General features: G+C 35.3%; 1 protein-coding gene across 1 annotated transcript in view; it reads left to right on the top strand.

Annotated features, from left to right (window-relative positions):
* RERG (RAS like estrogen regulated growth inhibitor) overlaps positions 1-24,046 on the top strand; it is a 121,979-nt gene that overhangs the window by 88,214 nt on the left and 9,719 nt on the right. The window contains exon 3 of the mRNA XM_081311304.1: positions 20,527-20,583. Coding sequence (XP_081167430.1) covers positions 20,527-20,583 — 57 coding nt within the window. The remainder of the gene's footprint in view (positions 1-20,526; positions 20,584-24,046) is intronic.

Raw genomic sequence — 24,046 nt, 5'->3', positions numbered from 1 at the left:
TAATGTTTTCATTAATAGGCTCAACACATTCAAGTTCAATATCACTTGCTTTTAACTCATTTCCTCATTACATTCTCCTTCAAATAATATCTCTACCTCCAGACTTATTCCATATGGAAAGCTAACTTTAATCCCTTTCCCTCAATCTCCATATCAAATCAATTAAAATTTCTGGACCAGATCAAACCCAGTGGTCCTCCTACTCAGAACCTCTATCTGTTCATAAATCAGAGTAAAATCCAAGCTCCTCAATGTGACATACAAGTTCCTACATATTCTGGGCTCAAAAAATCTTACAACCTGCCCAAACATACCTCCACCACATACTACTCTACCTACCACAAACCACATGTGATTCCTAGCTCAATGAGGCTCTCTTTTGTCTAGGCCTTTGAACACGATTGTTCTCTGCTTGAACTGCTTTTCCTAAATTACCGAGCTTCAATTCATCCAAAGCTGAGCTCACCATTTAGCTCTAATATGAAGTCATTTCTAATGTCTTGCCTGTTGAATCTTCTAAGTCTTGCTTTCTTTGGCATTTTGCACAGAGCTCAATAGCTATTTATTAATTAAATGAATGCATGTGAAATTCACTTATGTGGAGAAAAGAGAAAGAAAAGAGATCTAACTAGAAATTTTAAAAATGTTAAATTCAGTTATCTATAAATATGTCTAAAACCTGATTTTGTTGTTGTTGTTTTGTTTTTGGTTTCTGGTTTTTTGTTGTTACTGTTGTTCTGGTTTGGTTTGGTTTAATTTGGTATTTTTGACATCCCATTTCTAATCCAGTTCATTTCCATTTCCTTTTAGCACAGCTCATTCAGAAAGGGCTTTCAGTCTCCTTTCATGAAGGATTCTGAGGTTTCAAACTGGGATATTCTTGCTCTCAGCCTCTCCAACAAGCCAAAGCTTCAAAGAGCTGTTCTGGCCCCCACAGGGCTGATTAGCTAAGAGCTCAATGCTGGGACCTTCTGGGTTCACTCTTCCCCCAGGGCACAACAGCCCAAGTTTTCTGGAGGAGGCCAGAACAGTTACAAAAAAGAGAGGAAGGACTATTGAAAGGAAAAATTTGTACATAGGAAATGGTTGAGAAAAGACCCAGGCGTAAAGTATGAAAGAATACAAGTTTGCTGCCTCTAAACTGGAACATAGAGTTGACACTTCAGAAAGTGCTATTACGATTTTATCTATTATATTTTCTCCTACAAAAAACACAAATTTCCTCCCTCTGAGGCATTAAACTGAGTGCCCACCCACCCCACCCTGCATCTGGCTTTCCTTCATTTACCCAGTCCCTATAAGAAGAGTGCTAGGCCTCAAGGCAGGATTTAGATTCTTAGATTGTACTCCAAATTACTCACACATCTTTTTATTTTTTTCCTGGGACATAAAAAGGGACCAAAAACTCCTCAAAAATAGAAAGTGTATCTGATTTTCTTTGCTGTATTTCTCATTTCCAAAATGGTTCCTAAAATTCTAATTTTTTGTTATTGTTTTTGATAGAATGAACTTCTTAATGACTAAGGAAACTACTAATTAGACAGTTGCTTATCACATACTACTTTATATCTACATCATTTTATATATTTCTTATTTTCCTCATGTGCTGCCTTCTTAAAGACTTTTTGAAGAGAAAAAAAAAAGTCTTATTTATCTTAAAGTTTCCCTTTCGTTTCTTGAAATTCCTATTCTGTGTTGTCATGGCTTCTGGTCATGGATATTTTCTCTGTTGAAGAAGAACTCTAGTCACGAACTAAAAATTCTTTTCTCAAAGCATGCTTCTCCATGGGATATATGCTCATAAGGAAAAACAAGTTCAACCATGCAGAATTAAATTGTATTCATAGAAATGTTAACATATAGAGGTAAATATTGTATATTGGAAAAAGCATGTGTTTTAAGGTAAATAAAACTGGGTTCAATTTCAGTTCTGTCATTTAACTGCTCGCTAAGCATAGACATGTGTATTCATTTTTTTTTACTCAGGTTTCTTATGTATAAAGTAGGAACATTAATTTCTTCTTTTCAGAGTTTTCTTGATAAATAAATAAGTTTGTAGTCAGTATCCAATATATACCTAACTCCCCTTTGGCTATTTAACATTCCATTAGTGTTTTTATTTCAAACAACTAAAACCTACCTAATGGAATTTACCAAGAGAATATACACTTTAATCCAATAGCTAATATGATTAATAAATAGATACTTTGCTTCACAAAATTAATTCCCCAAGAAACTGTTCACAAATCTAATGTAGGGGGCCTTCTTGTTTTGTGAGTAATGTTCATTTTTAAATCTCTGAAAACTGTTGGCTACCTAAGGGATTGGAATGAAATTTAGAACTGATTGTAGTGTGAGGGTAGGGATGGTGATTCTTCTCTAGCCTGCAAGAAGAGGTCAAGCAAATCCTCAGCTTCATAATCATCTGGCAGGCAGACCAGATGGGTATCTCAACCAGACATTGAACCTGAGAAAAGGTTGATATATTTTCAAGAAATAGAAGTTCCACTTTAAAGACCATGGTTTTCAAACAATATAAACACTCCAGAATACAGACCCCAGTAGAATAGTAAAATTGGAACCAAATAATTTATTCACATTTTAAATGTTTCCTCATTTATTTATCAAATGTATATTGGGCATATATGATTTATCAGGCACTTAAGATAACGATGAAGATAAAGATCAGTAAGATTTAATCTCAGACCTCAGATCATTTATAATGGGTAAGACATACAGTAATATAAAAGAATATTTACAAAATAGGTGTATGCCTTCTGTAACAGAGATGAAATGAGTGACAATTCCATGTCACAGAAGGAGCAGTTACTCACATGGCAAGGCCAGGGGAAACTTTAAAGGGGAAAATATACCTCATCACTTACTACGGATAGATGTACTGTCTGATGAAGAGTAACATTATGTATGAGTCTATTGTATTCTAGTATATTTCCTCCTTTACTTGATTTAGTTTTATTCTGTATTACCTCCCAATATGTTGACTAAGTATGAGTTTATTTGGAATTTTAAGAGGGCCAAGTTAAACAAAATAAGCCCAAAGGGATTTATGTTGCACCCAAATATATAGTGATTTTGTACTATATTTCAAATAATAATTTTATTAAAGTTTAATAATAATTTATTATCAATAATATTACTAAATTAATAATGGTAAATTATTATTGTCATGGTCAATAGTGAGGCCATAAAAGTAAATGTTTAGAAGTTTACCTCTAGAAAATAATTTTTTAGCCTATACATTTATTTTTATTATTATTTTATTTATATGGATCCTACAAAAAATTCCATATTCAGTGGTTATTTCTTCCCTGATTTGCAATTTTTTATAGTTGTACATGCTGATGGAATTTATACATGCACACTATACACAATTTAACAATATGATTTAGCCAATATCATTCCCCAGTATTATTTATTCTCTCCCTACCTCCTACTACTTTCCTGCCCTTTCTTCTACTGATCTTCTTCTGATTTTCATGAGATATGCTCCCACCTTTATTTTCCTTCTTCTATCTAGCTGCCACATATGAGAGGAAACCTATGATCCTTAACCTTCTGAGTTTAACTTATTTTATTCAACATAATGGTCTCTAGTTCTATCCATTTTCCTACAAATAACATCATTTCATTTTTCTTTATAGCCAACTAAAACTCCATTGTGTATACATTCCACATTTTCTTTATCCATTCATCCATCAATGGGTACACCTAGGCTGGTTCCATAACTTGGCTATTGCAGATTGTGCTATTATTGACATGGTATGCATGAACCTCCATAGCACATTGATTTTAATTCTTTAGGATAAATGCCAAGAAGTAGGATAGTTAGGTTATATGGTGGACATGGATATGCACATTGCTACACTGTACTCACTTTAATTCCTCAGGATAAATACCAGCTGGGTCTTTTGATGCTTCCATGTCTAGTCTTTTCAGATTTCCATACTGATTTTCAGAGTGATTATATTAATTTACAGTCCCACCAGCAGTATAAAAGTATTCCTTTTTCTCACATCCTTTCCAGCATTTAATATTATTTGTATTCTTAATCATTGCCATCCTAACTGGTGTGAGATGAATTCTCAGTTGTTTTGATTTGCATTTTCCTCATTTCTAACAATTTTGAACATTTTGTCATGTTTCTGTTAACCATTTGTATTTCTTCTTTTGGGAAATGACTGTTTAATTTGTTTTCCCATTTATTAATTGGGCTACTTGATTTTTGGTGTCAAATTTTTTGAGTTCTTTTTTTAAAATATTTTTTAGTTGTAGTTGGACACAATGCTTTTGATTTTATTTATTGTTATGTGATGCTGAGGATTGAACCCAGCGCCTCACACATGGTAGGCAAGAATGCTATCGCTGAGCCACAACCCCAACCCCAAGTTTTTTATATTTATTCTAGATGTTACTCTTCTGTCAGAGAGTAGATAGCAAAGATTTTCTCCCATTCTACAGGTTCTCTCTTCACATTCTAATTGTTTGCTTTGCTGTGTAGATGCTTTTTAATTTGATGTCATCTCATTTATTAGCTCCTGGCATTATTTCCTTTGAGAAAGTTATTTCCTTTACTACAGTGTTGACCCTACATTTTCTTGTAGGAGTTGCATAGTTTTTGGTCTAATTCCTAGGTCTTTGATCCATTTTGAGTTGCTTTTTGTGCAGGGTGAGAGCTAAGGGTCTAGTTTCATTCTTCTACATATAGATAACTAGTTTTCCCACCACCATTTGTTGAAAAGACTCTTTTCTCCAAGGTTTTTGGCACTTCTGGGAAGAACAAAGTAATTGTGGATGTATAAGTTTGTCTCTGCAACTTCTATTCTGTACCATTGGTCTATGTGTATGTTTTTATGCCAGTATCATATTACTATAGCTTTTTAGTATAAGAAGTCTAGTATAGTGATGTCTTCAGCATGGCTTTTTTGGCTTAGAATTGCTTTGGCTATTCTGAGTCTTTTATTCTTCCAAAGGAACTTTAGGACTGTTTTTTTCTAGTTCTGTGAAGAATGTCATTGGTATTTTGATGAGGATTGCATTGAATCTGTGTATTATGTTTGGTAATATGGCCATTTTAACAATATGTATTCTGCCTATCCATGAACAGGGGAGAGCTTTCTGTCTTCTGAAGAAATTTCTTTAGTATTCAGTGGTTTTCATTGTGGAATTCTTTCACCTCCTTAGCTAGATTTATTCCTAAGTACTTTTTAAGGCTATGGTAAATGGAATTATTTTCCTGATTCCTTTCTCAGCAGATTCATTGTTGGCATATAGGAAAGCTATTGATTTTCTTTTGTTTTAAATAGTTATACATGACATTAGAATGCATTTATGCACTTTGATATATCATACATAAATGGGGTATAATTTCTCATTTTTCTGATTGTACTTGTTGTAGAATCACATCAGTTATGCAGTCATTTATGTAGGTACATATATGTAATATATGTAACATAATATAGTTAATAATATCTGTTTCATACTTCTATCCTTCTGTTCCCATATCCCCTCCTCTCCTCTCCTTCACTCCCCCAGTCTTCCCAGCCTTATTGTAAATTAGCATCCACATATCAGAGAAAACATTTGGCCTTTGTTTTTTTGGGGGGGATTGACTTATTTCAAAGGTATTGATTTTTGCATGTTGGAAAACCACTTTTTTGAGAGATAATTTGAATTTATGTTTAGCAGGGTTTTGATTCTTTTCTTTTGTAACAAAAGGAATGCTGAGTAAGATAATGTGTCTTTTTTCAAAATGAAGAATACCGGTATGTATGTGTGTAAAAATGGACCCATTGAGGGTTTAATGATAATAGAGCACCAATAAGACCCCTAAGGTCTCTGGTTCTAAATTCCTCATCTGTGAAAAGAGGGGATTGCACTGAGTTAGGGTGATGCACTAAAAGACTGTGGATCTTGAGGCCTGAAAGAGTAGGCTTGTATTTTAGGCAAAAATATAAATAATTTCAGGTTTAATCTCTACGTTGATAGTCATCCATATCCATATTTATATATTTCATACTATAAGGGAGTGGAAAGTAATGAAATATATGCAGATATCTAGCACAATGTCTGACCTAATAGTGCACACTCAGTAAATGATGGTGGATGATAGTAATATCACTGCATTAATTTAAAACTTTTTCCCATTATAAATTTCACAGTATTTTTAAATTAAGGTTGTGTTCAGTGATGTGAATAAACAATTCCCAAGTGATATTAAACCTCCTCATCTTTCTCTCTTTCATTATTTTTAATGCTTGCTTTATTTATTATGGCATTTTAAGTATAGGTCATAAAATTCAAACTGAAAGAGATTGAGTGTTGATTTTGCAACCTGTGTGGGCTTGGTAATACATACCATTGCTTTATGGGGCTTTTGTTGGTATTAAGGTCAAGCAATTACTATAATAAAATGAAAAAGAAGAAGAGGCAAGGAAGGAGACACTCTTTTTCCTGGGTGCATCCTGATTTTGAAAAGTTTCACACTTAGAATATTATGTAAGTTTTTAATAATATCTTCGTGCAGTTTTTAAGTTTTAATATTTCTATTTATTAAAAATTGAGAAATTTGGTTGTAAATTAAAATGAGAAAAATAATTAAGAAAATAAGTGACAGCTGTACTTACCCCAAACCCTAACAGACTATGGTTGTATTAGTATTATCCATGTTTGCCTGAATTTTATATAGAAAAAAAATTCTTATTTTTCACAGAATATTTAAAACTATGACAGACCTGTCTTAATGGACAGAATTGTCCATTAAAAAGTATTTTAAAGTTACCTGGTCTGACAACTTAAAACTGGTTTTTTGTTGTTGTTGTTTTTTTCAAATGAACGTCTCATAGTTTACAAAATACAAAGAATATAAATTACAAATATAGGTCCATAATAACTTTTCATTATTATATAAGTTAAGAAATGAAAAGCACTATCTTATAGTTTAAATTAAACCAAGAGTTTTCATTTTATGTATGTTACAAGAATTATAGGCAAAATTCAGAAGGTATTAATGATGACCAGATTATGAGTTGTGTTTCTTGAAATGTTCCTCATTGAAACAAAAATTCTCTTATAAAAAATGTGACCTGTCCATTGTAAACACTTCCAGCTTAATTTCTCCAATACCACCAACTACTGACCATAACTCCATAAGTGCATGGTAGTTTTTTCACTGCCTTAAAATAAGCACTTATCATTGTGTGCACTGTGTTTGGGGATAGATTTGTCATATACCAATAGAGAGAAAAACAATCCCAGATGTTTAGCAGGTAATTTTTGCTAAAGTATACATTGCTAATCACATCATTTCATAAACTATATAAGTGAAAACTAATGGCACAACAGAATTTTAGAGTATTATCCTAAAAGTTACCATCTGAAAATTCTGTCTACATTTCTCTGAAGTATGGCTTTTAACTTTTTTTTAGAATGTAAGAATATCAGTGTCAGTTTTCATTTACCATGAAAAGTTTATTTCTTTCTAACATATTTAATGTACATAACATATCTAATCAATTTTAATTTAAACATATTATTTTGATCTTTAAAATTGGCACTTGTGATGCTTCTCTCATCATTATAATCACATCAAGAATTATTCTGAGTAACCAGTGCAAATTTGTTAATCTTTAAAATAGCGTGGGTATTTTAATGTAGCAATTTAGCCAGTTAGCTCTACTTATGAATAGAATATCATCCCCCTGATTTATGACATTGACTTTTAAAAATATTTCCTTGGGTTAAATTCTCCATTCTGAATTTTCCATTCTACTAGAAACAAACTTTCATTAATAAGGAAATTTATAGTCTAGTAATACTAAAAATGAATCACACATGAAGAAGAGTTATCCAAGTAGGTTATAAATTAAGCAAAAGGAGGAAAATATTCCTCCTTAAGCTTGTCATTAGATATGTTTAACATATATACTAGAAAAGTACGGGTTTTCAAGGCAGTGGAGAAGGAAAAAATGATTTTAGAATGCAGGGAATTAACTGTAACAAACCAAACAGGTCAAACCTTAAAACTCAGGATAAAAAGACTTTATATCAGACTTGTGTTGGAAGTTAGGATGATCAACGTCATCATTTAACTCAAAACAAAAACTTCGCCTAGCATCCTTGGGAAAGAGAGGGTGTGAATTCAAAAGAAAATTAAACCACTTTTTGTAATAATCATTTTATTTTTTAATTTTTTTCATCTTTTTATTGGTTGTTCAAAACATTACAAAGCTCATGACATATCATCTTTCATACATTTGATACAAGTGGGTTATGAACTCCCATTTTTACCCCAAATACAAATTGCAGAATCACATCAGTTACACATTCACATTTTACATAATGCCATATTAGTGACTGTTGTATTCTGCTACCTTTCCTATCCCCTACTATCCCCCCTCCCCTCTCCTCCCCTCCCATCTACCCTCTCTACCTCCTCTGCTGTTGTTCAATTCCCTCCCTTGTTTTTTTTCCCTCCATTTCCCCTCACAACCTCTTATATGTAATTTTGTGAAACAATGAGGGTCTCCTTCCATTTCCATACAATTTCCCTTCTCTTTCCCTTTCCCTCCCACCACTCGTCTCTGTTTAATGTTAATCTTTTCCTCATGCTCTTGCTCCCTGCTCTGTTCTCAGTTGCTCTCCTTATATCAAAGAAGACATTTTGCATTTGTTTTTTAAGGATGGGCTAGCTTCACTTAGCATAATCTGCTCTAATGCCATCCATTTCCCTGCAGATTCCATGATTTTGTCATTTTTAGTGCTGCATAATACTCCATTGTGTATAAATGCCACATTTTTTTTATCCATTCATCTATTGAAGGGCATCTAGGTTGGTTCCACAGTCTAGCTATTGTGAATTGTGCTGCTATGATCATTGATGTGGCAGTATCCCTATAGTACGCTCTTTTAAGATCCTCAGGGAATAGTCCGAGAAGTGCTATTGCTGGGTCAAATGGTGGTTCCATTCTCAGCTTTCCCAGGAATCTCCATACTGCTTTCCATATTGGCTGCACCAATTTGCAGTCCCACCAGCAATGTACAAGTGTACCCTTTTCCCTACATCCTTGCCAGCACTTATTGTTGTTTGACTTCATAATGGCTGCCAATCTTACTGGAGTGAGATGGTATCTTAGGGTGGTTTTGATTTGCATTTCTCTGACTGCTAGAGATGGTGAGCATTTTTTCATGTACTTGTTGATTGATTGTATGTCCTCCTCTGAGAAGTGTCTGTTCAGGTCCTTGGCCCATTTGTTGATTGGGTTATTTGTTATCTTATTGTCTAATGTTTTGAGTTCTTTGTATATTCTGGATATTGGGGCTCTATCTGAAGTGTGAGGAGTAAAAATTTGTTCCCAGATGTAGGCTCCCTATTTACCTCTCTTATTGTTTCTCTTGCTGAGAAAAAACTTTTTAGTTTAAGTAAGTCCCATTTGTTTATTCTTGTTATTAACTCTTGGGCTATGGGCATCCTATTAAGGAATTTGGAGCCCGACCCCACAATATGTAGATCGGAGCCAACTTTTTCTTCTATCAGATGCAGAGTCTCTGATTTGATATCAAGCTCTTTGATCCATTTTGAGTTAACTTTTGTGCATGGCGAGAGAAAGGGGTTCAGCTTCATTTTGTTGCATATGGATTTCCAGTTTTCCCAACACCATTTGTTGAAGATGCTATCCTTCCTCCATTGCATGCTTTTAGCCCCTTTATCAAATATAAGAAAGTTATAATTTTGTGGATTGGTCTCTATGTCCTCTATTCTGTACCATTGGTCCACCCGCCTGTATTGGTACCAGTACCATGCTGTTTTTGTCACTATTGCTCTATAGTACAGTTTGAAATCTGGTATTGCTATACCTCCAGATTCACACTTCCTGCTTAGAATTGCTTTTGCTATTCTGGGTCTTTTATTTTTCCATATGAATTTCATGATTGCTTTATCTATTTCTACAAGAAATGCCATTGGGATTTTAAGTGGCATTACATTAAACCTGTAGAGAACTTTGGGTAATATCGCCATTTTGATAATGTTTTTTCTGCCTATCCATGAACAGGGTATATTTTTCCATCTTCTAAGATCTTCTTCTATTTCTCTCTTTAGGGTTCTGTTGTTTTCATTGTATAAATCTTTCACCTCTTTTGTTAGGTTGATTCCCAAGTATTTTATTTTATTTTTTTGAGGATATTGTGAATGGAGTGGTTTTCCTCATTTCCATTTCAGAAGTTTTGTCACTGATATACAGGAATGGCTTAGATTTATGCGTGTTGATTTTATATCCTGCCACTTTGCTGAATTCATTTATTAGTTCTAGTAGTTTCTTTGTAGACCCTTTTGGGTCTTCTAGGTATAGAATCATATCATCCGCAAATAGTGATAATTTAAGTTTTTCTTTTCCTATTTTTATGCCTTTAATTTCTTTTGTCTGTCTAATTGCTCTGGCTAGTATTTCAAGAACTAAATTGAATAGAAGTGTTGAGAGAGGGCATCCCTGTCTTGTTCCAGATTTTAGAGGGAATGCCTTCAGTTTTTCTCCATTTAGAATGATGCTAGCCTGAGGCTTAGCATATATAGCTTTTACAATGTTGAGGTAAGTTCCTGTTATCCCTAGTTTTTCTAGTGTTTTGAACATAAAGGGATGCTGTACTTTGTCAAATGCTTTTTCTGCATCTATTGAAATAATCATATGGTTCTTATCTTTAAGTCTATTGATGTGGTGAATAACATTTATTGATTTCCGTATATTGAATCAGCCTTGCATCCCAGGGATGAATCCTACTTGATCATGGTGCACAATTTTTCGATAGGCTTTTGTATTCGATTCGCCAGGATTTTATTGAGGATTTTTGCATCTAAGTTCATTAGAGATATTGGTCTATAGTTTTCTTTCTTTGAAGTGTCTTTGGTTTCGGGATCAGGGTGATGTTGGCCTCATAGAATGAATTTGGAAGAGCTCCTTCTTTTTCTATTTCTTGAAATAGCTTGAAAAGTATTGGTATTAATTCTTCTTTGAAGGTTTTGTAAAACTCCTCTGTATACCCATCCAGTCCAGGGCTTTTCTTGGTTGGTAGTCTTTTGATGGCTTCTTCTATTTCTTCCTTTGTTATTGGTCTGTTTAAATTGTGTGTGTCTTCCTGACTCAATCTGGGCAGATCATATGACTTAAGAAATTTATCGATATCTTCACTATCTTCTATTTTATTGGAACATAGGGTTTCAAAATACTTTCTAATTATCTTCTGTATTTCTGTAGTGTCCATTGTGATATTGCCTTTTTCATCCCATATGTTAGTAATTTGAGTTCTCTCTCTTCTTCTTTTCGTTAGCATGGCTAAGGGTCTGTCGATATTATTTATTTTTTCGAAGAACCAACTTTTAGTTTTATCAATTTTTTCAATGGTTTTTTTTTTTGTTTCAATTTCGTTGATTTCCACTCTGATTTTAATTATTTCTTGTCTTCTACTACATTTGCTGTTGTTTTGCTCTTCCTTTTCTAGGGCTTTGAGATGAAGTGTGAGTTCATTTATTTGTTGTTTTTTTCTTTTTTTGAGGAATGAACTCCAGGAAATGAATTTCCCTCTTAAAACTGCTTTCATTGTGTCCCATAGATTCCGGTATGTTGTGTCTGATTGTCGTTTATCTCTAAGAATTTTTTGATTTCCTCCTTTATGTCTTCTGTAACCCATTGATCATTCAGTAACATATTGTTCATTTTCCAGGTGATGCAGGATTTTTCCTTCCTTCTTTTATCATTGATTTCCAGTTTCATTCCATTATGATCAGATAAGGTGCATGGTATTATCTCCACACCTTTATATTTACTAAGAGTTGCCCTATGGCATAATATATGGTCTATCTTTGAGTAAGATCCATGTGCTGCTGAGAAGAACATGTATCCACTTGATGATGGTTTATATATGCTATATATGTCAGTTAAGTCTAGGTTATTGATTGTGTTATTGAGTTCTATAGTTTCTTTATTCAGCTTTTGTCTGGAGGATCTGTCTAATGGAGAGAGCGGTGTGTTGAAGTCACCCATAATTATTGTGTTGTGGTCTATTTGACTCTTGAACTTGAGGAGAGTTTGTTTTATGAACATTGCAGCACCATTGTTTGGTGCATACATATTGATAACTGTTATGTCTTGTTGGTGGATGGTTCCTTTTAACAGTATATAGTGGCCTTCTTTATCCCTTTTGATTAACTTAGGTTTGAAGTTGATTTTATTCGATATGAGTATGGCCACTCCTGCTTGCTTCCGAGGGCCATGTGAGTGGTATAATTTTTTCCAACCTTTCACCTTCAACCTGTGTATGTCTTTTCCTATCATATGAGTCTCCTGAAGGCAGAATATTGTTGAATCTGTTTTTTTAATCCAGGTTACTAGCCTGTGTCTCTTGATTGGTGAATTTAAGCCATTAACATTTAAGGTTACTATTGAAATATGGTTTGTTCTTCCAGTCATGTTTATTTATTTATTTATTTTAGTTTGGCTAGTTCTTCCTCTTTGGTTATTTTTCTCCCTCTTTACTGAGATACCTCCCACTGTTAGTTTTGGGTGCTATTTTTTCAATTCCTCTTCTTGTAGTATTTTGCTCAAAATGCTTTTCAGTGCTGGTTTTCTGGCTGTGAATAAACTTTTGTTTATCGTGAAATATTTTAATTTCATTGTCAAATCTGAAGCTTAATTCTGCTGGATACAGTATTCTTGGTTGGAATCCATTATTTTTCAGCGTTTGAATTTATGTTGTTCCAGGATCTTCTCGCTTTTGAAGTCTGTGATGAAAAATCAGCCGTTAACCTAATTGGTTTACTCCTGAATGTAATCTGCCTCCTTTCTCTCGTAGCTTTTAATATTCTCTCCTTGTTCTGTATGTTGGATATCTTCATAATTATGTGTCTTGGAGTTGGTCTATTACAGTTTTGTATGTTTGGGGTCCTGTTGGCTTCCAGGATTTGGCAATCCATTCCATCTTTCATATCTGGGAAGTTTTCTAAGATTATTTAATTCAACAGATGTTCATTCCTTTGGTTTGAACCTCTATACCTTCTTCTATCCCAATGACTCTCAAGTTTGGTTTTTTTATGACATCCCATATCTCTTGCATGGATTGCTCGTGATTTTTTAACATCTCTTCTGCGTTGACTATATTCTTTTCGAGTTGATAAACTTTGTCTTCATTATCTGATATTCTGACCTCTATTTGATCTAGTCTATTTGTAATATTCTCGTTTGAGTTTTTAATTTGGTTTATGGTTTCCTGCATTTCTAGGATTACTGTTTGATTTTTTTTTAGGATCTCTATCTCCTGGTAGAGTTCCTTCTTTGCAATTTGAATTTGCTTATGCAATTCGTTTTCAAAGTATTCTTTCATTGTTTTGACTTACTGTCTCATGACTTCTCTAAGATTCCAATCCATCTGAATCAGGTATGCCTTGAGTTCTTTCTCTGTCCATTTTTCTGATGCCTCTAGGTTCTCCTGTAGATTTAAGTTGTCCCGCATTGTTTTTAATCCTTTTTTCCCTTGTTTTTTCATGTTGTTCATATTACTTTCCAACTCTGTTTAACTGCTGTGTTTCTGTTTTCTCCTATAAATTTGTTTTGGTTTTGTATATATCTGTGGTCTCTCCTTTGTGGTGGGAGACTATGCCTAGAAATGTTGGGCTTTATTGTACTTTAAAGCTGATTCATTCAATTCATAAAAGGTTTCCGGATTCTGTATGCATATAGTGATCTGTTGTTTGGTCTTAGGACTTTATGTTTAGGTTAGGTGCTATGATGGTATGAAGGTTAGTATGTCTTGGCTACTTTGGAAGATTGCTCTACTGAAGGGGGATATTAACAGGCGATTGGATCAGGGTGTTTGGTAATAGCTAGGTATTTAGGAGCCCTATAGACAGCCTCAAAACTTTCACCTATTTGCATTTAGACAATTACACGTAATGAAAGATGTAATGCTTGGGATGAAAGTTGGGGTTAGGGGATGGAAGGTGCTCTTAAAAAAAAAGAAAGAAGGAGAGGGAGATAGATAGATTAGAGGAGAATGGAAATAACAATAAAACTTGAAACGGGAAAGAAAGAAAGAAAGAAAGAAAGAAAGAAAGAAAGAAAGAAAGAAGGAAGGAAGGAAGGAAGGAAGGAAAGGGGGAGAAGAGAAAAAAGAAAAAAAAAGAAATTGAAGTCTTAGAGATCCATTTTCTTCTCTTCCAGTAGGCAGAGCTGTGCCCTCTGAGCCATGCTTCTGCCCTCTATGTGCCGACAGCAATCCCTGTAAGGCAGCTCCTGGGAGTCTCTCAATCCTGTTAGTCCAGCACCGTTTCACTTCTCTGGCACCTCCTCCCCTTCCTCCTGCCAGCCAGCCAGGTCCTGCTCACCGGAGGCAGTTCCCCAAGTATCTGGTTACACTTGCAGCCCCACCTCGTGCCCTATTTCCCGAACGATTGAGCACTCTCTCTGTCATTCATCTAAGCCTCAGTGCTGTGGAGCAGTGATCTGGGAACCAACAGTTTAATTTTTCCGGGCCCCTTTGGTGGGCACACCCCTGGAAACTGGCGGCTAAGACCTTGGGTGTCGCCGCTGGTGGTAAGGGGTGTTGGGGATCGGGAATCCCCTCTGCTTCCCTCAGCCCCTACCTTCACATCCACTCCCCTGATGGTAGGAGGAGTTGGGGGTGGGGAGTCTTCTCTGCTTCCCTCTGCCCCTACAGTCACGCCCACGCCGCTGGCGGTAGGGGGAGTTGGGGGTCGGGAGTCCCTCGGCCCCTACAGTCACGCCCCTGGAGAGATTCCTGAGGTTTCCCGGCTACTTGTATCTGGTGGGGGTGGGAGTCACACACCTGCTAAAGTGGGTTCTGCTGGGAAGGAATTTGGCCGAACTCCGGTGATGTCACCTCTCTGCTATGGTGGGCCCCAGGCTCCTTGCCGGAGTGTCTGAAGGGAGGGGTGGGACTGGTCTGTCTCTGGTCTGACCCAATCTTGGTTGGTTTCAGTTCCCAGTTTGCTATTTCATGAAGGCTTGGCTAGAGACCTCTACCTAGAGTCCCTGCTCCGCTCCTGCTGAGCTGCGCCTCGGAGGCTGGTCGCCGGGTCGCGCGGGCGGCGGCTGGTGGGTCTGGACCTCCGCGCCGTGTGGCGGAGATTCACTCGTCTGGGGTAAACTGTCACCTCCAAAAATCCTACTAATTCCTGGCTGGTCTCTCTTCAGTGGGATTTTGCTAGAAGTTTCTCAGCAGGTAGAATCTAAGCATATCAATGCGTCTCTCTGAGGAGGTACTGAAAGCGCTGCCTCCCTGCCTGCCACCATGTTGGATCCGATCTAATAATCATTTTAATAAAAAATAGAATTATAATTTGTGTAAGGATCATAGAATAGCTACTATAAAGGATTTCAATTATATATTCTTATAACCTTTCAAGAAAATAGTTATGGAAAGATGGAAAGATGGTATGGTTCTAATGTGAGCTCTTTTGTGTTAATTTTTCTTCTGCTTCTTTAACTGTTAAAGGTGAGTAATCTGTGGCATACACTGATGCATCTTTTTCATCTATTCAATAAGTAGTTTTTAGTCTACCATGTTGGTAAGGATTTGGGGAAAAGATACACTTTCATGTTTTTATTGGGACTACAAATTGGTGCAACCACTCTGAAAAGCAGTATGGTGCCTTTTTTACTAAGAATGTAACCACCATATGACCCAGCTATCCCACTCCTCAGTATATATCCAAAAGATCTAAACTCAGCATGCTATAGTGATATAGCCACATCAATGTTCATAGCAGCATAAAAGCTATGGAACCAAACTAAGTACCCTTCAACAGATGAATGGATAAGAAAATGTATTTATATCTTCAATGGAGTATTATTCAGCAATAGAGAAGAAGAAATTTTGTCATTTTATTCAAATGGAATTGGAGACTATCATGTTAAGTGAAATAAGCCAGACCCAGAAAGTCAAAGTTTGAATGTTTTCTCTGATATGAAAAAGGTAGTCTAAAATAAATAAGAAAAGAGAGAAAACAAACGACTGGGGGATTCCATCAAAATAGAAGAAAGAGTTAAGTGGTGGCACATGCCTATAATCCCAGTGGCTCCGGAGGCTGAGGCCGGAGAATCATGAGTTCAAAGCCAGCCTCAGAAACGGCAAGGTGCTAAGCAGCTCAGTGAGACCCTGTCTCTAAATAAAATACAAAATAGGGATGGAGATGTGGCTCAGTGATTGAATGTCCTTCCTTTAATCCCCAGTACCCCCAAAAAAAGAAGGAGGAGGAGGAGGAGGAGGAGAAGGAGGAGGAGGAGAATGATGATCACTACAGTAGCAGAAGTGGATTGAGGGAGAGGGAAGAGGGATGAGATAAAGGAAAAGGACTGGAATGAATCTGACCTAAGTTTTCTATGTACATATATGAATATACTACAGTGAATCTTGTGTATCTTTATGAGACACTAATTTGTTTTACAAAAACTGTAAATAAATAACAGAAAGATAAGTAGAGTGGAATAAAGGGAACAAGGGGAGGGAGAAGGGGAGAGTATGGAGGGAAAAACTGAAGACTGAATTAGAGCAAATTTTATTCTATATATTTATGATGAAATGATTCCTAATGTAATGTATAACTCATATGAACAAATAAAACAATAAAAAAACAATAACAAAGAGGAAATCAAGCATAAGAATAAAAATAATGATATAGAATCATCTTGGTCGTTTTATTTCTCTCATCAGTGGTGGTGGCTGTAGTAGTAACAGTAGCTCCCTAGTAGTAGGTAAACCCCATAAGGTCAGGGATCTTTGGATTATTCCAAATGCTTAGAGCAGAACACAGCATGGAGGAAGCACTCCATAAGGATTTGGGTAAAGCCACAGGTCAGGGAGAATTGAGAGTGAAGATATAACATGAAATGGTTTATGTCTTGACAGAATCTTTGGCTGCTTTGTGAACAGTAGTCTAAGGGGTTGTGAGGGTCAGGAGAAGCAGAGCTGCTGAGGAAGTATCTGGGTGCTAACGGTGAGAACAGGCCATGGGAGCCACAGTGGCTGAGGAGGTGAAGCAGAAGGATACATTGCACATGGCTACCATGTTCCGTAGTAAACTTAAAATAAAAATTGGGAATAAATAATACTGATGATGTTTGATGATCACACCAGTAAATGGTGAAATGTCACCTAAGTACCTCAGACACAACTTAAGTAATAATAAAACCTTGAAAAGACATCATGTCCACAGATGTAAAATTATTATTTTTATTCTTTAATAGTTTTAAATTGAAACATTTTTGAGAACTTAAAAATAAATGCATTTCTTTTTTTTATAAGTAACCTATAAGACATGAAATCATATCTTCAAAGACTGCATAGCTAATATGTCAGTTTTTCAGTGTCTTTAAAACACATTTGAAATAGATTTTCTGAAATGCATGATTCTGTTATTAAAAATAATTATTCACATGTGTCTCTTTTAAAAGAATACTTGAAAATATTTATGGGGATTACCTGAATTAGCCTTTCTGGTTATGTTGTAAAAATGGAGCCAATAACTCAGAAGTCGGGAGGAACAACTTTTTCAGCAACAAACACTATGACTCCATGTTGCATAGAAGTCATGTTCTTTCTGACCTAACCCCAGAGCTAATTTCCTCCTGTGTTATACAAAATTGTAACAAGTTTTTAAATGTGGCTTATCAATTTATGACATTATAAAATAACAACAGAGGAACAGGTAGTTTATTAGAGGTGGTTTCAGTGGCTTTAGCCAAAGAAGACAGATGTAGTATGTGAAGGAAGAATAAAATTATATATGCACATTCAAAAGCTTTAAAACTTTGAAAGCCCTAGCACTCTGGATTTATTTTGCTTCATCCACTTCACAAAAATATTGCTGCATAACTGCACAGGCCACTAACCAAGATTCTTAACCAGATCCAGACATTTAAAAATGATGTAATTATGTTCGGTATATTTTATTTTGAAAAGCAAGTACCTAATACATTTCAGAAAGATTGAGAAATGATTAACATTTCAATGATTTTGGAATGGGAGAACTTCCAATTTCAGTTATATGAAAATTAGTTAATTTGGTGGCTGAGGTTGTGGCTCAGTGGTAGCACACTTGCCTGGCATGTGTAAGGCACTGGGTTCAATTCTCAGAACTGCATATAAATAAATAAAATAAACATCTATCAACAACTAAAAAAATGTTTTTTAAAAAAAGAAAATTAGTTAATTTTGATATCTCCGTTCTTAAAGATGACAAACAATTATTTTCTCCAGGTTACAGCCTTCATAGTTAAAATTACATATTCTAACAAAAGATGAAACTCTTTGAATCCCATGGGCAGTTATGTTTACTAACATTGCTAATTTTAAAAACAGAAAAAAATCTGTCTGTACTTACTACTTCATATATTTAAAAAAAAAAATTAAAATCCCAGTCTCCAGAGAATGGATAGCGACAGACTATGAACATTGCAGATCAAACCACAGATAGGCTCACTGTGGGAAGGATTATAGGGTCAGTGGCCTTGATACTTTAGGCTCTGCAGAGATTTGGCTCAAATCCAGCCTCACACTCTGTAATTAGAAAGGACACTGCTACTTTTAGTCTCCAGTGGCTATGGTCTCTTTTATAAAGTTCTCATTTCAGTTTTCACTGTCGTCTCCCACATGAGACTCTAGGGTAGCAGGCAAAACCCCTGTTATTCCTAAAAGTGACAATAGACAAAGAATGGCAATAATCTTCAACTAATTAGTATTATTTCTTCAAGAGTATCTTTTAGCTACTACATTCAAGGTATTTCAGTAAAAATAAAAAAATGCACTAATAACCAATATTTTAAAACTAGAAAATGATAGGCATTGATTCTTTAGTTAAGGTCAGTGGAATCCCAGGGAGACCATCAAGGGTCTTCAGAGGGCTTGAAAATCTGTGTAATTTCATGCCAAACTGTATGTACATGTTTCTAGAAAAAGGATTCAATGTTTTCAGTCCATATTCAAAACATCTGTGATGACCCCTTTGAAATCTTTCCTAGTATTAACAACCAGTATTAATCAACTCTAATACAAGTATAGGAAAATGTTCAGCATATGTCCCATCAATTTTTAAGGACAATAGAGTCCATATACTCCGAATTTTTTCTCCAACCCATATTCCAGTGAAATATGATTCAGGTGACCTAGGATTTAAAATCAGTTGGATACAATGGATACATTATAATCACTGTAAACAAATTTCCTGAATTCAAATCCTGACTCAGACACTAACTAGTTAGATGAGTGCAACTGAATTAGCCTCTCAGGGCCTCAGTTTCCTTATCTAAAAAATGGGACATAGTACCTGCCTCAGGGGTGGAATGAGGTTTGAGACATTCCTTCATGTAAAGTGCTTAGCACAGTTCCAGACCTGGCTCTGACTGTATTTCATCAATGTTATTTTGGAGGAGCTTTAATGAATCTTCAGTAGAATTCTTAATTTTTAATATCTATGTTTTTATAATCTACAATACTAGCTTGTGATCTTTCCATTATAGTAAAACTTATCATGATTTTAACTCATGATTGTCAATCTTTCTTTTATTGGTACATATTAACTCTACAGAATAGTGGATTTCATTCTGGCATATTAGTATATGCATATAATATAATTGGATCAATTTCACTCCTCAATACTTCCTTCTATCCGCTTTCCCCTACTGTATTGGTCTCCCTTCTACTTTCATAGTATGTATGTATTGGTACTAGGGATTAAGCCCCAGGGACACTAAACCACTGAGCTACATCCTAAACCCGTTTTTTTTATTTTGAGACAGGATCTCACTGAGTTGCTTAGGACCTAGCTACATTGCTGAGGCTGACCCTGAACTTTAAATCCTCCTGTCTCAATCTCCCAAACATCTGGGATTACATGCATATGCCATATGCCTAGAGAGATCTATTTTTATGTATGTATGTATGTATGTATGTATGTATGTATGTATCTATCTATCTATCTATCTATCTATCTATCTATCTATCTTTTTCCTGTAGCTTTCACATAAGAGAGAAACCACATGATACTGCCTTTCTGAGTCTGGCTTATTTCCCTTAACATTGTACTCTCTTAGTTCCATCCATTTTCCTGCAAATGACATAATTTTGTTCACCCTTTCTCGGTATTTAAACTTTGGACACCTCTATTTTGATTCTTTTTATCTGAAATCATTGTATTCCTAAAAATGTTGTATGATGAGCATTGTCACATGGTGATATTTTTGTTTTTAACCCTTTGACTGAAGGTACACATCTAAGCTGTTGATTAATGCATAATAAGCACATTGCAACATGATTTCAGTTTTAGGCCTCAATATGAAATTGAAAAGTATTGAAATAAACATAAATTTATTGGGATTATATACACTACAGAAATATTAAATGCATATAAAGTTGTATAAACCTTTTACCTTTCTTTAGAAGATTAAGAACTCTATCAAACTCGAAAATTTGATTGACATACTGTTCTTTTTTTTCCCCCCACAGCTCTTGTAGTGAGATTTCTGACCAAACGGTTCATCTGGGAATATGATCCCACCCTCGGTAGGTCAAATTTTGTTTCCTTCTATCATCTTCCATTATGACATTTTAAAGCCCCTTGCAGCTGCTTTGGAAATAAGATAGTTATCATATCATGCAATGAATCTCTCTAAGAGGCAAGAGCTGTGCTTCATGTTGTATATGCTTAGAACCCTGCAAGATTTTAATGTGAAAATGAAGAGACTAAGTTAAACCTAAGACACAAGGAAGTGGCAATATGATGCCCCCCCCCCATCAAAAAAGAGCCCCACTCCAATGGGAGAAAAAACAGGCAAAGCAAATTTGGTGTGGGGTAGAATGGCAAGCTGAAGGCAGTTTAACAAAAAACCCAAAGTTCTGAATACCAATTTGGGGAAAGTGTAAGAATAAACTGTGTCCTCCCACCAATTCTTCTCTCCTATGAATCAGACTAAAATGTGTTTAAATAAAGATGCAAAATGTGTGGTCTGTGGATCTTGAAAGTAACAATAATGTTTATGCATAAAGTGTGGGCAGACTATTTCTGAGCTCTTTTGTTTTGCTTTGGTTTTTGTTATCACTCCAAGGTTACATATGTTCAGCTTAAAGGGGAGCCTTCTTTCTCTCTTGTGCCTTATTATTTTCATTCATTCATTTGACAAATATTTATGAACTGCCTTCTGTGTGTCAGTCATGTTCAGATACTGCAGATAAATTCATTGGCAAAAAGAAGGAAAAAGAAAAACCTCTGTTTTTTTTTTCTCCTGCTAACAGTCTAGTAAAGAACAGAATCAGTAAGTAAATAGATATATATCCGATGATGCTGTAAAGGAGGACTGAACAGGAAATAATGAATGCTTCTGCAGTTTATTTTTTAATATTTAATTTTTAAGTCTATTCAGTACTTACTTGAGAAGTACAAGGTGAAGACCAAACATTTTTTTCCAAATATTTGAGCAATTTTCCCATAGTTAAATAACTCATATCTTTCCCACATTGTTTTCAGTATTGTCTTCGTGTAATAAATCATTTATGATAGGACACATTTAGATTCGCTTTTCACATCACATTCAATACTACACTCTTGATATTTGTATGCAATATTTTACTACTCAGCATTACTAAGAAATTTTATTTCATTACTGTGTTTTACAAAATCATCTTGGCTACTTTCTCCACTGTATTTTTTTCAGGTCAGTTTTCAAACTGTCATCATATGATGATTTTGATTGGCTTTGCAGTAAAACTATAAATTATTTTTATAAGATTCATATCTTTATGCTATTCAGGTTTTTAACCTAGTATATCTCTCTGCATTTATTCTTCTTCTAGGATTTTTCTTTTAAATATTTTGTTCATCAAAATTTTCAACATATTTTTTAAATTTAGACACACTAAATTTAAGATGATCTATTTGGATCTAAAAATGCACCTGGTTTTTAATAATTATTTTTTTATTGTTTTCCTCACTTAAGTAGATACCTGTTGCCTTCTTATATTTTCATTATTTATATAAGTTTACAGAGATTATCTGAGAATCTCAATGATCTACAGGAGTTTAAAAAATACTAATTATTTGTTATACTCACACATCTCAATGAAGATGAAATGCTCTAAAAAGGATCTCATAATCATTTATTGCTCTTGCCCTGAATATGTTCCAGTAACTAACGCTATTATTTTTAATTAGTCTTACGTGGACCATTTTCCTTTTGTTTTATTCATTCTGAAAAACAACTGCTATTAATAGAACCAGCCTGCTTCCATTTCTGGCAATGCAGGCTTCATCACTGAGAATGGCGAGATTTCTCTGAGTGCCCTCACTGCTCAGCTCTGCTAGGAGAGCACTGTGGCTGCTAGGCAACAAGAGCGCTCTGTCCTAGGACTTCAGGAGTAACAGGTGCATGACTCACTCCCAGGTGATGGTTTCCTTTAGATTTCACTCTGGAGACTGGGATTTGTGTGGGTGTGCACACCACTAGAAACCACTAATGTTCTGCCATAAAGGAGACTCCAATTCATTTGATTCAAGAGAAATTAGCATTTCCTGGGCTTAACTTCACAATACTATAGAGAAGACCAGATCCTTTGTTGAAGTCATGGCTATTTTAAAAGTCCAAGACAACCACCAACAGCAATAGCTATATTACAAAGCAAACTGACATAGCTAGGGGAAAAAATAGTCTTGCATTCCAAATTCAGTGTCTTCCTCAGAAACAAGGGACAGCATTTTAAACTTGTAACAAAATTGTTGCTCCATGTAGTTGGAAGCCATAAATACCATTCTACATATCAACAAAACTTGAATATTTACTGTTACAAAATAATTCTAGAAAGAAATTGCTTGCTACTGTAGTAGTCCCAAACTTCTAGATGTCAAGCCCACTGGTTTTTGTGTGTTCTTTTTTGTTTTATTTTGTTTTGCTTTTTTTATGAAGAGGGTCTATCATAAGAATTTCAATTAGAGATGTAAGGGGTAGAAAGTGAAGGGAACTAAATCTACACATATTTAAACTTCTGTTTCATAAAAATGGGAGTTTTATTAAAAAATATTCAGTGTTTTGAAGGATACAAAAAATAAGCCATTTAATCCTTTTCATTGAATGATTTTAGTTTCCCTCTTTTTTTTTTTTTTTTTTTTTTTTTTGCATTTCACAGCAGACTAATAAAATCTTTGTCAAAGGCCAGTAATTGTTTATGAACAAACCACACTCAAGTTTGTAATATTTGGGATGTGGACCATCTAACCAAGAAAACCCCTAATGGGGATGGCTGCAAAATTCTGGTTGTAGACAAACAGAATCCATATTGTATAATCTCAACCAAGAACTGAATTTCTACCTCCAAGAGCTAAATTGCCCTCTAAGAATGTGAGTCATAGAAGAGGATACAAACAGAGGCTTAGGTTGTCTTCAATAGTGTATGTGCCCGTGAGTGAGTGAGTGTGTGTGTGTGTGTGTCTGTGTATGCGTGTGTGTGTGTGTTGGAGACATTTGGAGAGGAGAGAGACTGCATTTTGGTACTCACATTTCTATGCTGGTGCATAGGAGGCACATTGCATTGTGTTTGAATGGATGGAGGCTCTCTGTATCTGCATAGTAAAAGGGTGGGATTCAGACAGATTAGACCCACTGGTGTTTGGATTCCCTATGTGGTTCTTCTTGCCTGCCTTACAGCTCTTTCTGCTTGGAAAGATTTATACAAAGAGAGATACACACCCAGAACAAATTCTCTCAACTGGATACCAAAGCAGAAGTGCTCAGCCAACTCAGAGCACTATATAATACAGCACTGCAGGGAACTTGGAGATAGTTCTCTGACAAATAAGGAAGCAGGTCTAAAGAAGTAAATTTTTATCCAAGATTACTTAGTCAGACCAGCAGTAGAACTGAAGTCAATGCAATTTCCACTCCAAAATAAATAACATTATTAACTGCTGTTGTTTCTGTGCTGATTAGTGTCCATACTAAAGTGCTGAAATTTGAAGAAAAAAAAAAAGTACCAACTA

This window comes from Spermophilus citellus, assembly GCF_964194105.1.
Source record: "Spermophilus citellus genome assembly, chromosome: 10".
NCBI classification, from domain to species: domain Eukaryota; kingdom Metazoa; phylum Chordata; class Mammalia; order Rodentia; family Sciuridae; genus Spermophilus; species Spermophilus citellus.
Note: the sequence above shows the minus strand (reverse complement) of the source record. Positions and strands in the feature narration are given on the sequence as shown.